General features: G+C 40.1%; 1 protein-coding gene across 11 annotated transcripts in view; it reads left to right on the top strand.

Annotated features, from left to right (window-relative positions):
- The window catches only part of Cep170 (centrosomal protein 170), an 81,734-nt gene extending 74,507 nt beyond the window's left edge, over positions 1-7,227 (top strand). For 9 of the 11 annotated variants that reach the window (XM_032915093.1, XM_032915090.1, XM_032915101.1 and 6 more), the window contains 3 exons: positions 3,276-3,369; positions 4,002-4,053; positions 4,920-7,227. In XM_032915093.1, the coding sequence (XP_032770984.1) occupies positions 3,276-3,369; positions 4,002-4,053; positions 4,920-5,224 (451 nt within the window). In that variant the 3' untranslated portion in view covers positions 5,225-7,227. The remainder of the gene's footprint in view (positions 1-3,275; positions 3,370-4,001; positions 4,054-4,919) is intronic. The other 2 variants (XM_032915096.1, XM_032915098.1) reach the window with 1 other exon arrangement.
- The last annotated feature ends 10,138 nt before the right edge of the window (positions 7,228-17,365 follow it).

Genomic DNA, 17,365 nt, shown 5'->3' with positions numbered 1-17,365 from the left:
CACCAAAACTCAATTGGTCTCCTTTTTTATTATTGAAATTACTTATTGAATAAAGGAGATGAAAACTACAAATCATCCTAATTTTGGTGAATTAAACTGGGACTAAATGAAATTTTGAAAGATAAGGATCACAACTGACTTTGGAGAAATGAACTTTATTATAAATACTGCATTTTTCTGAAGTCTGATCTATCAGACTATTGTTTGTATTTTATCATACTTGGTAATGATGTAATTAGCATCCTGACACTGTCCTGCATGAGGTTTCTTTCCCTGAGATATCAGACCTAAGTTTGCAAAAGGTCTCCTCTCCAGCCACCCCACCCACTGCGATGCTCTCTCTCTAGTCAGCTGGTGCCCACATGCATTTGCACTACTGTTTGCTGGGGTGAAGCCCACTTAAAATTAGTAGGAAAAAAGTAAGCTTAACTAATCAGTTATTAAACAGAAGTTCACAAATATCTAGGCCTTGGTCATATGCTTTGCTGAGGAATAATCAGAGAAATCATGCCTCAGAGCTTGACTCAGATACTCAGTTTATCTGATGGTAAAACGCATCCACAGTGTGATGGTAAAGCAGCTGCTGCTCTTTTGAGTTTAGTTGTACTCTAAAATTGAATATGGAGGTATTAAGCAAAGGACCATTAAATGAAATGAATGCTGACTATGCAGTCTTATATAGGATCTAAAAAGAGATGTGCAAGGCTCTGGGTCTGATTGCCAAATCATTACCAAGGGGTGGGGAGCTATTCATGAAAAAAATCTCCAAGTTTATTCATTGACTGAATGATTTTTGGCTGTATGTTATTCATAGCATTCTTTTTGACCCCTTCACAGCTAAGTACAGGAGACATATTTATTACTGAGTTAGTACTTAATCCTAAAAAGCAATGGAAATTTAGTAAATCAAAGTGTGCTCTCAATACATACTGTTGTCCATGAAAATGTCACGAGTCACATTGTATGATCATGTATGACTTGCTGATAAGAAAACTTGAATATATTATGTAATATTATTCTATCTTACTGAAATGCAAATCCTCCTCCCTAATCTTTATTCAGGTAGTCACTCACACAACTGCTTGCCTTGTACCTCGCTGGTGTTGACTCTTACAGGACAGACTCCCTCACAGGAAATGCTGTGGGTTTGACACTGAGTCCAGAGACTCCATAGACTAATACATTGACTAATTGGTTTTGCTATTTTTGAAATTTGATGGTTGGGGAAAACGTTAAAGTAACATAAATACCAACTGTTCCATATTTTTACTGCCTTTCACATAACCTTTGAATCTTGGTATATGAAAAGCTTATGACAGGCTTTATAAAAGTAAAGATGATAAATACCTTTACTATGAAAGTTACCATTGAAGCCTGAGTCACAGATATGATGAACCAGTGCATAGGATTGAATATGATGGATCACTGTCTAGTTAAGAGTAAAACGCATATTCCGAAGACTATGTGTGGACAAGTATTTTCTAAAATGTGTAACTTCTGATAACCAAATCTGAAGGATGCGATGGCTCACGGCATAGGAATTGCCATGGTAGTTTGAATAGTGACTGTAGGCCTTGGCCACAGCTTAGAAACAAACTCAGATGCCTGTGAAAATCTAAGCATATACATACTTGAACTGTTTGCATGCTCCCGCTGCCCAGTATTCTTGCCACCCTCCAGCTTTGGAGCAGTCATCCCTCAGGTAGTAAACTAGTTTGTATCCCAGAACTTGTGTTAAGGACTAAGAATATATGGGTAAGACTATTTTTCTCCCAAAGCCAACAGTTTCATTGAAAAGAATTTTTAGCTTACTAAATAAGCTTTGAAATGTCTTGTTCTCATGTTGGAGCTTATCAGCCCAACTACTCTTTTGAATCTATAATTATAATCTAATGGCCATTGTCAAATGACCTTTTTAAATTAAAAAAAAAGGCTTGACCATTATGATGTTGTCTAAAATGCCGTGTTGATATGGTGTTCTTCTTTAGCATCCACATAATGTCATTAGAGTTAATTTCCTAAAACCAAAGTTATCGTTTTGATATGCCTTTAAAAATGAGCTCTTTTCTTCTAACAGGACATTGTTTTCAGTGAGTCAGGAGCCGTGGGCTCCATGCACTTTTTACCAACAGTTAAATCTCTCGCAGTTTTAGAAGCTATGTGTATTATACTGGTTCATTGTCTTCTGGCAAGAAAGATCCAGCAAACTTTCAGCACCTCATTGCTGAACACATCACTTCTTGATTATGTGGGCCCATTGTAGTTTTCACTCAGCCTGTGCACAGCCTGATCACTACTTTCCAGGAGTCTTGCTGCTAAAAATGACTATTTTTAAAAAGTACAATACATTTTTGCATTGAGGTTCAGAAAATTTCTTAGCTCAGAAGAATCTTTTGCAGGCCCCCCTTCATCCTTATTAGTCTTGGTATAAAAAAATTGCAGATGATCAGAACTTGATTTGAAGTTGATTGATTTGTTCTTTTAAATCACTTTTGAAGGAATGCCATTAAGATTATTAATGTACAGGATTTAGATAAACTAGATTTCTCAGGCAGACTCATTAGAAAACTTAAAAGTGTTTAAATTTTTCTAAAACTGCTGATTTATGTCTCTGATTTTAATTGATTGGAGAGAGGAGAATTCTGCAGTTGGATGACAACTTGTACTTTAAAAATTAAGGAGTTTGGGTGTAGTTTCTCATAGAACAGTTATTTCATTAGTTCTTTTTGTGAGAAATGTGTAAAACTTTATACTCTCTTAACTCCTAAGTTGTATGCAAATACACTAACATGAATGAATGTTTTCTAATAGAAGTGCAATACATAGCTCATTATCCCATCTTCACGGTGATGTTCATACTTTTATCCATCAGCAAGGTCGATGTTCTTGCTTAAAGAGATCTTAACCAAAGTCGCATACCTAATTAAGTGTATTTTCTTCTTAATTTTGTTTTACTTATTCTATGACAGTGAAGTTAAGCTTTCTTAAGCAAAGATTATATTGTTAGTTACAAGTAACAACAACATTTGTATCATATTCAATTTTTAGTTAAAATAAGATAAACAGTAAAGAGCTTTAGGCATGTATGGGTATCTAGTGAGTTATGGTTTTAACAGATTTTCACATGCTTGACCCAAAAGTGTTCACCAGTTAAGTCTGAGTTCATTGAATAGTTATTTTTCTTTATAGTTTTGAAATTATACATTAACTATGTGTAATTTTTTGTATCATCAACAAAACCATGAATTTAAAATGCTTGTGTTTTTTGACTGTAGAATATTGTTTAAAGACAAAGACCGGAACTGGGATGACATAGAAAACAAGCTAAGAGCTGAAAGCGAAGTCCCGATTGTGAAAACCTCCAGCATGGTATGGTGGTTTTCAAGATTCAAACATTTCATCAGCGTGGCTTCATTTGTTGGGGAAAGCATAGTTTTGAATATTTGTTAGTTTACATTCTAAAAGACTGTATGAATGCATAGATTCGGTAGTGTTTCATCCAGTGGTGTTTAAAGTATCTCTTGGTTCAAGGCCATAGAGAGCATTAAGGAGGATCGTGTGTTGATTAACTACTGTGATTATCTTGTTCATATCATAGCTCTACATTATAAAGAAGCACCTTTAACTTTAGAACTTAATGTTAATTGACATTTAATTTCTATTTTAAAAGCACAGTTTTATCAGATTTTTCTCCTTATGTTGATGGTTTCACTTTATATACTTTTCAAAAAACAAAAAACTCAAAGGCACAGTTTTAAACTATTGCAGAGTTGATCAGAACAGATGTTTCAAAAACTGTTCTTTCTTTATTAGTATATTGTCTTGAAATGTTATTGTTGTTGTTGAAAGGCGTCATTATTAAAGATTATAAGTTGGGTCTTGCTTCCTGGGTGTCTTCTGTGTAGCTACTAATGCAGTGCCATAGAGACAGTGAGCTGCATTACTTGTAGTCTGAGAATGTTGTAACGTAGTAAGCTAATCTGGGGTGTCTTTTCCTGCAGGAGATTTCTTCTATTTTACAGGAGCTGAAAAGAGTGGAAAAACAGTTGCAAGGTAAATTTACTTCTAAATTAGGTAATGATGCTTGCAGATATGGTAGTTAGGGTGTTCTGGTAGACACCTATAATTCCAGCATTCAGGAGTCAGAGACAGAAGGATTGATGTTGAGACCAGCTCAGTGTATTCCATTTCTGAAAAAATATTTCTTATATTCTTAATTATTGAAGCAGTATTTAACTAAATATATCAACCAGTACTTACAACAGTATAGACTTGAATATATCTCAGTTATTCATAAAAGGAAAGGTTTACAGCTCTATATAAAGGACTGGAGATGTGTCTCAGTCCTCGAGTATCTGCCTAGCATGTGTGAGGCCCTGGCTTCTTTCCTAGTACCGTCAAAGTGAGTAGATAGACAGTCCCAGGTAAAGCCTGTGCTGGCTCACATTTGATGCGGATGTTATGTGCAGATTGGTCCCCACCTCACCGTGGGGCTGGGCCTCTTGGTCCTCCTCCCCCCACCTCTGAGACCAGCACCCCTGGCATAAAGAGAGATCGTGAACATTTGTTGGTGTTTGTGTTTTATAGAATCTGGCTGTTTAACACATAACCAGTGTTTTCAGTACCCTCTGTGACAGTAAAAGCAAGTTCAGAACTCTCTTTCTGCTTTCCCCTCCAGTCACTGTTCACTGTCACCTAAAGTGTCCATAGGGACTGTGGGGACCTAGGAGAACCTCAGGTCTGTACAGTCTACAGTGTAGACCACCACTGGTTATTGAATCAGGTTAAGTAAGATCTAGCTTAGTTAACTAGAGGTTACTAGGTTACTTTAGCCAAAGTCTCTTCTAATGATAAGCAGTATTCATATCCACTTCTTACTGAAAACAGAACTACATCTTTTTATTTTTTATCTCCTTCAGTGATAAATGCCATGATTGACCCAGATGGAACTTTGGAGGCTCTTAACAACATGGGATTTCCCAATGCTATCCTGCCATCTCCACCAAAACAGAAGTCCAGTCCTGTTAATAACCACAGCAGCCCTAGTCAGACGCCAGCACTTTGCCCACCAGAAGCTAGGGCCCTGCACCCTGCTGCAGCAGCAGCAGCAGCAGCAGCCGCCTCCACTGAGTTTGAGAATGCTGAATCTGAGGCTGATTTCAGCATCCATTTCAATAGGTTTAATCCTGATGGGGAAGAAGAAGATGTTACAGTACACGAATGACGTTCCCTGGTTTGTTAGAGACATTACCCATGGAGTGACTAGGGGTGTTGGAAGCAGCATGATGTTGACATACAAAACAAGAGAGCTTGGTCAGCAACAATCTTGTTATCTTTGTCTTCTTGATTTATTTATTTATTTTTACCTCTAATGTATCATACCAGTCTTTTCAAATTATTCAGACAACCACTTGAAGCACACTTAGCAAGAGGCAGCTTATGTCAGTTTTGCCTTTTGTGGTTCTGTGATTTTCAGATTGAATCATATCGTTGCATCTTTCCATAGTTCTTTTTGTTGTTGTTTGTTTGTTTTAAGCCATGCTGTGACCTACAAACAAACTAAAGTATCCACATTTCTGAGCCCCTGTGTCTCCTGTGCCAAGCTGCCCTGAGATGAACGTCCTCATCCGCTGTACAGATTGTTAAACCTTTCAATTTGCTTCTTAATACTAGGGTTTATATTACTACTCACAGTCACCTGACACAGTGTCACCCTGCTCTCTAGAGTGAAACAGACCTTCCACTGCAGCCGTCCTGCACCTGAGACCTTCCAACATAGTGTGATTATAACTGTTGCTAGGTAACTTGTCTTGGGGTTTATGGAAATTAACTATTATGTTTGCACTAAGATTTACTGGGAGTGATAGATGGACGTATCTATACATCATTAAGGACTGACTTTTGTACATAGGAAGTTGACAAGACTGCTTTAACCCCACAGTGTTTTACTCCACTTTTCATACAGAGCCATTTGGCAGGGTTTTTTGTTTTGTTTTGTTCTTCTCTATTTTTCTTTTCTTCTTTTTTTCTTTTTAAGGAAATAAGATTTTGTCTCTCCTTTTAGATTAAATGACTAGAAAGGTTAAACTTGCCAAATAGGTGAAGTATATTTTTAAAATTAAGAACATGTCTATTTGTCCTGTGTTATCAAGTTTTTATGTTACAGAAATGCCCCTGAAATGATCATGAGGTTAATTTTTCTTCGTTAGGAGATGTGAGGAATCAGTAGTTGTGAGAGTAGTTGATAGTTGCACTCCCAGTCATTGAATTGCTCTGTGTTTCCCTGTAGGTCCATAGGAACCCTTTGTCAGTCTTACACATTTGTAAGGACCCTGCAAGACGGCAGTGACGACTAAGGCTTTGGGCTTATAGCTACTAAAAAGAAAGCCTGTGAAAAATATCTTCTCTAAACTTTGTTTTTGTTACTGTTTTGTTTTCTTTCCAGTAAGCTCACATTTCAATAAGTTTTTAAATAAAGGAATTATTTTTGTGTTTCCAGAACACTGTAATTTGGGTGAATCTTAATTCTTTTGAATATACTAATAGGCCTGGGTTTGCTCCAGAGACTCCATCAGTCTGTAAAGAGTCAGCTGCAGCTTTGTGACGTGGGCTTTGATACTCAGCAGTAACCTGTGCTACATTTGCTTTAAGGAAAAGTCAGCTGTACCTCAAGACTTTAGGATCTAAGAAATCCTGTGACGCTGGATCAGTTAATAAAAATGCAAAACCTTTTGTAAGATGTAAAACATAAGTCTGCTGTGTAATGGATCTCATATTTTTCTTTAAATTAAAAAAAAAAAGAAAAGGATTTATTCTCCTTGTAAAGCTAAATTCACAGTTCTCATGAAGTAAAACTTCATAAGAGTTTCAACAGATGTAAAAGGGAAAGTGAGATGCTTTGAAGGAACAAATAAAACATTGAAACAGGGTCAGTCCATTTCAGGAAAAAATCATGCATAGTAATCATGATTGTCCCCTTTAGTTAAGTTTGGTACTGAGTCTGTCCACATCAGAGTACAAGATGAGGAGTCTAAGAAAGTATTAAATTATCTGCTTACATTATTGTTTGTTTACACAGTTTTGTTCAATTATAAACATTTGGCCTTTTACTATGTTATTTTTATTTTGTATGAATACATTCTCCTTATTTATTTTTGTTACATTTATTACGTTATTTTGTTATGCATTTACAACTCCATTTTTAAATAAAGTGTTTCTGGAACTTTATGCACTGGTTATAGAATTCATGTCTTTTACCATCTGATATATTTTCATTTATCAATTTACTAAACAGCTGTTTATAAAGGACCCTTCCAGTTTTAATGAATATATGGTCATCCAAAAATAGTATTCTTAATGAATTAAAACAAATGTAGTACATTGGCTTAATACTCTAGTGTAACACACACACACACACACACACACACGCATGCATATGTGTATGTGCACACCCAAACACACACATACACATGTTATTTGTAGTCAGCATATGTGTATGTGCATGCACACACATGCATGCATATGTATATGTGCACACACACACTATTTGTAGTCAGCTTTGAATCATCCAAAAGCTTTCAGACAGAGGTGTATTGGGGGAACAAAGGAGAAGTTTAAATACCTTGAACATCTTCAGTTTGAGAACTATCAATTTAGACATTTTTTTCATTCTCAGTGGCGCTCAAGAGTCTTGAATGTCTCCTTGTTATTAATCAATAATACGAATTTCACAGCTTGACTGTGCGGCTTTCCACATTCTAACCCTGTTTTATTTTTCTGTCTCCTCAATATAATTTCCCCTAGCTCTGGACCATCCTGGGCAATTCACCCCTCCGTCTGCCTTGTCTTCCACCCAGCACTGCACCCCCACAGCCCTGCCATTCCTCAGGCCCTACCTACATCTTCACAGAACTTTCTTTGATACCATAGCAAGGTGCCATGCATGCTTTTATTCCTCTCTTCATATGGCCCTTGTGTATGGACTTCCCTTAAGTTCCCTAGGTGTTTCCTGGGTAGACTTCCTTTGTGTCCTTGAACTTGCTTTTCCAGGATAGAAGTCCTGTCCAACTTCTGTATCATTCAACTTCCTTCATGTCCTGGGACCTGTTTTCTGTGTCTCTGGCAAAAGTAACTCTTGAGGGACTTCAGTTGAATATTTTGAGATCCAGACATATTCCTGTGGGCATGGTCCTTCAACTCTGACCTATAAAATAGCATCATCTTATTTAAAGTTCTTGTAGCTCAAGAGACTATGAAATATGCTTCAGAAACATTGCAAGGTTCTTACATAAGCTCATCGAAGTCTAACCCATCAGATTCAGTTTTGCCCAAATCTGATCCATTCTGTAGCTACCGTCTTTAACATACTAAGCAGTATTTTCATCAGTGAGGCTTCTGACAGTGAACAGAAGCAAACTGTCCTCAGTTCTACACTGAGAGGGAGACAGTGGAAGCTGCAGAGTCGAGTAAATAACATCAAGTGAAAAGCTCGTTCTCCTCTAGTACCGTGAGTGATTCTCCAGCGTTCTTTGACTGAGCTTCAAGGGAATACACACTGCTCTGTACACAGATTGCTTTTGGTTCATTTTTATTCTGACTTGGTCATAGGAACTGTGCAGCTTTTCCCTGTTTGCTTCCCTGTGTGCTCTTGATTCACCTGACACCTGCTATGCCACAGCCCAATTAGGTCTTAAACAGGGTCAGAGGCTTCCCCAGAGCTGTGGTGTTACTACCACCCATCTCTGGATCCATAGTTGCACGCAAATTACAAATATCTAATAGTCCGCAGCCTGTCTAGGTTTGAGGAACTTATATGTTATTTGAATGTGGGAGTGGCCAGCACAACTGGAATCCAGCAGGAATAGCCGAGCCCTGTAGCTGTTCAAAGCTGTTTAAGTCCCCTGAGCTGAGCTAAATCACTTCACTTTATTCCAAATGCAGTTTCCTGAACCATAAAGCTAGCTCCTTGCTGACCCCTATATCTAGCTGACGTCACTCCCTGGAGCCATCGTTCATTGGAATGTTCACTGCTCTGCATTGCTCGTGTACACACTGCAACATGCAGTAAACATTGGTTCGTTGAAAAGTTTTCTTAGTTTCACTGCTGCTGCTCAAGCTATTACAAAGTCTTATTTTGAAGTGGATGGAAGAAGTCTTGTCCTCTTAAGGTATGCAGTATTGGATCTAGAATTGGCAGATATGACATAATTCAACTGCTTCATATTTAAAGTAGTTTGAGGCACAAACATAGAAAAGAGGACAGCCTTGTTGGGTGGTGTACCAAGTGTGTTAGCAGCATTATCTCCCACGACTCTTGAGTTTATCTGTTAGACCTTAAAGAACCTGCAATCGGAAAATCAGTTTCCCCAGTAGTCCAATTGGAATTTGAATGGAGATCTCCTTGACTTAGGTGTTCAGATTATTCATAGTCACCCACCACTAGTTTTCAACTTAAACAGCTGCTAAACTTGAGCAAGCCAGTACCAGCCGTACCTCAATGGCCACAGTCACAGAAAAAGACCTAATTTACTTTGGAATAGAACCTGGAAATCCCACTGTTCATTTATTTGGTGTTTGTTTGTTTGTTTGTTTGTTTGTTTTTTACAGTCCATGTTTTATCCCCATCCCAGTCCACCCTCTGACTTTTCCACATCCCCAACCCTCCCATCTCCACAAGGATGTCCCCCTACACCCCACCCCCCACCCCACCAGACCTCTCCACTCTCTGGGGCCTCCAGTCTCATGAGGGTTAGGTGCATCTTCTAAGACTGGCAGACCTGGCAGTCCTCTGCTGGATATGTGTTGGGGGCCTCATATCAGCTGGTGCACGCTGCCTGGTTGGTGGCCCAGTATCTGAGAGATCTCGGGAGTCCAGGTTAATTGAGGCTGCTGGTTCTCCTACAGGATCACCCTCCTCATCAGCTTCTTCCAGCTTTCCCCTAATTCAACCACAGGGGTCAGCAGCTTCTGTCCGTTGGTTGGGTGTAAATATCTGCCCCTGACTCAGCTGCTTGTTGGGTCTTTCGGAGGGCAGTCCTGATAGGTCCCTTTTTGTGAGCACTCCATAGCCTCAGTAATAGCATCAGGCCTTGAGGCCTCCCCTTGAGCTGGATTCCAATATGGGCCTGTCACTGGACCTCCTTTCCTCAGGCTCTTCTCCATTTTTGTTCCTGCAGTTCTTTCAGACAGGAACAATTCTGGGTCAGAGTTTTTGACTGGGAGGGCAGCCCCATCTCTCACTTGAAATACACAGATGAAGGAATGAACCAGCCCCTACAGAGCTGAGTGTTGAATCAATGAGAACTGTCAGTGGAGGAGCTGCCTCTCGCTTTAAAAGTGAAAGCCAAAGCTGTAACAGAAAACTGGTAGCCCCGTGTCAAGGTTGTCACCAGAAGTGTACCTCCAGTATTTCCCGTGCATCTCTGGGCAAGATGACTTAAAACAAGAGGAACTTGGGACTAGATGAAATGTGCTAGAACTACTTGGGGGTGGGAGGAGGAATTAATGCCAGCCACTTGCAGATTCAAGTAGCATAGGGGTTCCAATGTCACTTTAAAGTATTCAGGGTAGTGGCAATAGATTTTCATTGAAAGAAAGTTTTGAGTGAGATTAATACAAACGCTGTTATGTCATTTTCTTTACAACTTCTGTGCCCTACCCCCAAGTCTCCAGAGCTTGGACTCTGCCTACTTCCTCCTTGATTTTCCAGTAGAGACTCCTCAGTAAGCAGAAGAGGCCTCGTTGCACTCACTCCAGTTTCTCAGACTTGAGTTGGGCACAGGTGCATGGATGAACTGCCGTATCTGGTCTCTATTGCCAGTCCATGACTGTATCCTGAGTCTCTAATAGAAGGAAAACAGCAATTGACATTAAACTTTTAATTACCCTACAAACTTCAAAATGTGCCCACACTTTTTGATTCCAGTACTGGAGAGGCAAGGGCATACACTTTTAATTCCAGTACTGGAGAAGCAAGGGCAGGAGAATCTCTGTGTGTTTGAGATCAGCCTGGTCTACAAAGTGAGTTCCAGACAGCCAGGGCTACACGAGAGAAAACCTTACTCAAAAAACAAAATCAAAAACAAAACAAAAAACAAAAACTTAATACTATATAACAGGAGTTTTTTTAAAACAGAAAAAAATGGTACCATGGTATGAGAAAATAATGTATAAATTCCTTTTAAAATTGTAGTCTGTCCTCGAAGACTTTGCAAAAGAAAAGGCATGAAAAGGTTTACACAATGCTTATAGAATAGTATTTGTAATAGCCAGGAACGTAATGAATATTCACCAACCAATATGAAATTATACATTCATAGAATGAAGTTCTATTCAGCAATGAGAAGGAGCAAGCCAGCTACAGACATACAGAGTTATCCCAGATTAAGAACACTCAGAAAGAAGCTGACACAGCAGAGTACATACCCTAGGACCTATTTCACATAATTTAGGAAAGTCAAAGCCAGTAGCCACTGAGCATGATGGGAGATTGGAAAAAACAGAAAAAAGGAAGTGACTGAAAGGATGGGCAATGTGCAGGAGGGTAAGTGCATTTGAGATTCATTGGAAACCCATATAAAGGGGGCTTAACATGTAAATTATTTCTCAAAAGATATTCAAAGGGCATTCCTTTTAACTTTGATGTGCAGGAATTCTCAAAGTCCTTGAGGGTGGGCGTCTTCACTTCCTGCTTCTCTACACTGATTCTTGACTCTCTAACAAGTCTTTTAAATGAGAAAGAATCATCTTTGTTTCTCCAAATCTGCTGTCTCCCACTCTGGAGCCAATAAGCCTTCTAACCCTAGTTTTCAAGAAGTCCATTTCTAAAGGCCAAAACAAGCAAGCACTGGTGATTATAGTCATTCCCTGGAACTGTATTGCTCTGCCTTTGACTCCTGCACCTATAATAAAATGTTTTGCTTCTGTGTTCCGGATGGAGAGAGGCCCTATTTTCAGTGAACTTTCTCGTTCAGCCCACCAACAAGCAGTGGTCACTCTGCTGGCTTACTTCCTGGCAGAAATTCTTTAAGTATTTAGTGACCCAGAAAGAAGATCATTCTTCCCTTAAGAAGATAGAAGTTCACAGTATACCAGAGGAGGCAGACGAATTTTTTCCAACATGATTTTTTATTTTTTATTTTTTATGTTAAAACTGCTTTGGTTTCTAATTGCTCTCCTTTCCCTAGCTCTAGGCTTAAAGACCAACCAAATTCACATTAATCCTCACGTTAAATGGATGTTTGTTGGATGAATGGATGCAAAGGGTAAAACATCTGGGACCTCTGCTGAGATGCCACTAAGCTTATGCACTTAGTTTATTAGGGAGAGACAGAGGATGCTCCATTGCCAGAGATTCTTGATAGAGGATGCTCTAAGGGAAATGAAGATCCTTTGGGGCCCATGGAGACTGGCACTGGAGTTAATAGTATGATACTCCCACAAAATGCTTCAGTGACCCCCAGTTTAGAGAATGTTGTCATATCTGGGCTGACCCCAGGGAGAGAGAAAGAAAAATGAATATATAGTGTACACCAAACATGTGTGAAGTCCCAGTGTTTCTCCAAGGTTTCCCCTCAGTAGTGGTCAACATGGGCATGAGCAGAGATATATTGACTCTAATTAAGTCGAGCCACTTGCCCAGGCCTGAAGTATAACTGGGTCTGTGGACTTGCACCTCTGAGCTTGATCCGATCTGTTTCGTTGCTCTCCAAGCATCCAGAACCATCTAGGAGCAGGGGTCTGGCTAGACTCTGAGAGCCAACCCCAGCATTCAAAGAGGGTGAGAGCCACAGACAAAAAGTAATTTTTTTTATTTTCTTTGAGTTATCAAAACTTTTTATGCTATTCAAGAAGTTCTATAGTGATTTCTCTAGAAAGGAGTAGTTTAGTATGAAAAATAAGACTGTCAAAGGAAAAACATTCAATAACCATACTGTTCCAAAATACCTGGGATCTTGGGATCTGGGTATGTATTGTGATCCATTCCATAGTGAACATCATCCCAAGGGGGCCATCTGGCTTCTTGTTTTGTTTGGTTTTTGTGACAGAGTCGTGCATGGTAACCCAAGCTTAAATGGAAGTCAAAACAATCCTGCCTCTCCCTCCACAATAACATAACTAAGCCAGTCAGCCCTATGAGGGCAATCAGGGACTACAGCGGTGGCGGTAAGGCCCCTTTCTTCCTTATTAGTATTTGCGCTGTGCAGTGGAATGAACATGCTATAGACCACTCCGAGACGAAAGAGTTCCTCAGTGGGAAGGACCCCATTGCCCTCAGTGGGAAGGACCCCACTGCCACATCCATCTGCCGGCCATTGCTTCAGTGGGTGCTCTGTGGTCCCAGAGAACTGAGATCGATTATTCCAGGCAGATTGGGACTCTTCTTGAATACCACACACGTTTTCAAAAGAAGTAGGATCACACATACACCCAACTCCAAACCCTACCCACAGCCTTTCCCATCTAGGGCAAAGCGATTCCCTTCTTTCCTTCCATCCTTCCTTCCTTTTATTTTTCCTTGCCTGGTTTAGTAATGCACTTTGACAAGATTGGATTCCTTTCTAAGGTCTAAAATGTGAAGAGCTGACATATGTATATATTGGGAAGTTATTACTATAATCAAATTAATTAATATACTTATCATGGTGGCTTATATTGTCCACTTGCATCACCTGGGAAAGGAGCCTCTGGGCACCCCTGTGCAGGATTGTCTGTCAACAAGGGTGCAGAGGGTACCTGGAAGAGAATGGGAGACAAGAGACACGAAGAAGGACACCAAGACAAGAGTATGACCAAGGCGACAATTTTATTTTTTCCCAAGGCTGAATTTATACCATAGCAGGGGTAACAGAGAGGGGGGAAGTGGGAAACATTTACGCAGGCCAAGGACACAGTACTCGTGTGGTCAGCTGATGTCAACAGGATGTTGGTTTTTCAGAAAGGTTACAGGTCATCACATTGGGTACCTTGACGTCAGATGTATTTCTCAGCAAGGTCAAAGCTTTATCATATCATTATTCATCCTGACCACCAGATTTGTATTAGTCTTCTGCAGCTGGCTGGGGATTTTCCATGAACCCAGTCATACTTAACTCTAACCACAATATTAACATCAATAATGGAGGGCTTCAAGAGCATCGCTCCCAACAATTGTCTATATTGGGTTAGCCTCTGGACATAGCTGTACGGATGCTCTTGTTTAGGCTACTGGAAGTAGGAACATCCACCCTAGCTGTTGTGTAGCACCTTTGTGAGGTGGATCGAAGACTGAGCAGCAGCATGCCTACAGTGTGAAATCCCCTCCTCTGTGATGGGCTAGATGTGAGCCGAACAAACCCTTCTCCCTTTAAGCCGATTCTGTTGGGATAGTTTATCATATAAAGGAGAAAAATAACCAAGATAGTCATGAATTTCCACAGTGGACTGTGAATGTACTGACGCTAAAGATCTATTCTTGGCGACGTTTAAATATTTAATCAATTATTGCCCACTGTAGCCTCTGTGCTGTACATTCAATTCACAGACTGTAGACATCTGATATCTGAAAGTTTGTACTATTTGACCAACCCCATATCTCTTCCCACACCTTCAGCCCTGGCTTCTTGTTTCTGTTGGTTTGACCTGATTCCACAAGTAGGAGAGGTCGTGAGCTGTTCTGGCTTATTTCACTCAGCACAATGTCCTCCAGGTTCATTCATGTGTTTGATCTCAGAATGTCTTAGTAGTATCTCATTGTGCTTATGTACCAGATTGTCATATAAATGCAGTATCATTTATATTCTTCTATAAATCTTTTAGTTTTAGCTCATGTGTTTATTTATCATCATCATAATTATTATCTATTTTGACTTAGCTTTTGTCAATCAAGCTACTGTACAACTGTAACTATTCCAGCACCATTTGTTGAAAATATATTTCTTACTCCTTCCTGTCCCTCCATATCTTTACAAATACAAGTTTTGTCAGTCCTTTTAGTTTTAGGGATTCTAGCAGCTCTGAAGACCAAGAAGGTTACTTTTAAATGTCAAGTGTGTCATCTTAGAATCACCTAGTGTCTTAGTTGAGTAATGTCTTTATCAGGAGGTCCAGTGGGCATGCCTGTGGAGAATTACCTTGACTGCTTACCTAGCCCATAGTGAGCACTGCCATTTCATGGGTTGGGTCTTGACCTGTGTGACAAAGCCAGCTCAGTCAGTCAACAGGTTCTCCAGGGCAGGAGTGAGGATTAGACAATTAGACAACATTGTAGCATGACCCCAGCCAGTTCTCAGGCTGAGGTGGATTTATTTTTTTCCCAGTCTGCTTTTATACCATTTTAATTACATGCAAGTAATAAGGTCAGTTCTAGGAACAAGCAATAAACACAAATAGTCAAGGAAGAAGCAAGGCAATAAACAAAGTCCTGTGATCGCTGTTTCTAGGGCCTATCAGGATGACCAAGATACCTGAGCCTACTTCCCTGTCCTAGCCCAAAGTCAGATTCCTGCCTGAAGCCTACTTCTTTGTCCTAGCCTAAAATCAGATTCCTCTTTGAGCCTACTTCCTTGTCCTGCCCCAGTGTCAATTCCTGCCAAGCAGCCCCAAAAGCTCTCCATACCTGTAGAAATGTGAAGAGAAACAGGCAGCAAGGCTGTACTCCCATGGCTGTGGATGACAGATCTAGTGTGGCCACTACCTCAAAATCCTTGCCACAGACATGGACTAACCTGAAACTCTATGGCAAACAAACCCTTACTTCTCTGAGTTGCTTGTACTCTGGGTATTTCATCACAGCCAGAGAAATGAAATTTAAAAAAGAAAGACATATGTTCTTATGGACTTTATTTTTTTTTTTCTCTAACGCTCTCTTGGTTTTCCTATATGTTTGCTTAATGACTAATGATTCTGGGCATTTATTTTTTCATGTTCTATGTATTAAAGTTTAAAACTAACTATGGGATGGATTGAAAATTAAGGCAGGTTGGAGATTTAGCTCAGTGGTAGAGCGCTTGCCTAGCAAACCGCAAGGCCCTGGGTTCGGTCCCCAGCTCCAAAAAAAAAAAAAAAAAAAAAAAAAAAAAGAAAATTAAGGCAGGGTATCAAATGTACCTTAGAATGAACTTTACTGCAATGCGTTCCTGCATCATATGCTTGGTGAGCTCGTCAAAGGCAAATTATTGTTTCAGTACCCAAGGTCCTTTTTATTTCTCAGTGTATATATACACAATTATATGTACACAGGAAGACACAGACACTCAAAAACATACATACACATAGATTACACACACACACACACACACATACACACACACAGACACACACACACACATTCTTAAAAAGATATATAAAAGTGATAATCTTTGGGGTAAACTATACCCAAATATTATGCAAGCTGAGCTGTCCAGACAGCAGTATGCTGAGAGCGGTATCTGGATAAAATAAAATGACATTATTTCACCTTGGTCTGAGAGTTGGGCACCAGCATGGTCAAGTTCTGGTAAACTCTTACTCCTGGCTCTTAGAAGAAACTTCTTCTTTCTTTGGGGAAGAGGGTGCACTCTCCTTACTGGAACATTAATCCCATCACAAGAGCCCAACTTTATGGCTTCATCTCATTTAAAAACAATATTTTTTTCTGGTCCTAGTACTGTCACATCGGCAGTTGGGGCTTCAACATAGGAATATGGGGATGACATAAAATTCACTCCACAACAGAAGCCAAATTCTGTCTCCTGTTTACAAACCTCATTGCCTCTCCATTGCTCACAGACTATGGCCCAAGCCTGGCATCCAGGGTCCTTCAAAGGTAGATTGTCTGTCTGTCTGTCTGTCTCTATCTCTATCTTTTTATCTCTGTCTTATCTCTCTGTCAGGGTCTCGTGTAGTCCAGACTGACCTGCAGTTCACTGTGTGTTAGGTCTAAAGCAGGCTCCAGAATGGTAGTGCCACTGACAATGTCCTAAATGACAGTCTGGGCTCAGCTCAGCCTGGACTCTGACCAGATAAACAGAAGGCTTGCCAGAGGATAAACAAAAGTCCTAAACTCTCAGAAGTGGTGTGCAAGTAGTCTTCTGTTGGTCAGGAAAAGCATTTCTTCCCCTGTCCTCCCCCTATAGCCAGCAACTCCCCGAAGGTCATTAATCACTGGTTAATGAAGACAAACCTGTGACAGATCAAAGCCTCTGCCCCCAGTCAGGCTGCTCTGGCTTGTATATCCCCCACCCCACACACATACTGCTGTCCCCTTAAAATTGGCAAGGCTTTGCGAGTCATTTGCTGTTCTCTCTGCCCTCAAGAGACAGCCTGGCAGTTTGGTCCTCCATGAACCTTTCTTTCTTCCCATGGGGTGGGCTATTTCACTGCACCCGTCTTTGCACTGTGTAGCTGA

Source organism: Rattus rattus, chromosome 10 (assembly GCF_011064425.1).
Source record: "Rattus rattus isolate New Zealand chromosome 10, Rrattus_CSIRO_v1, whole genome shotgun sequence".
Lineage (NCBI taxonomy): Eukaryota > Metazoa > Chordata > Mammalia > Rodentia > Muridae > Rattus > Rattus rattus.
The sequence above is the reverse complement of the archived record's forward strand: the minus strand, read 5'-3'. Positions and strand labels throughout refer to the sequence as shown.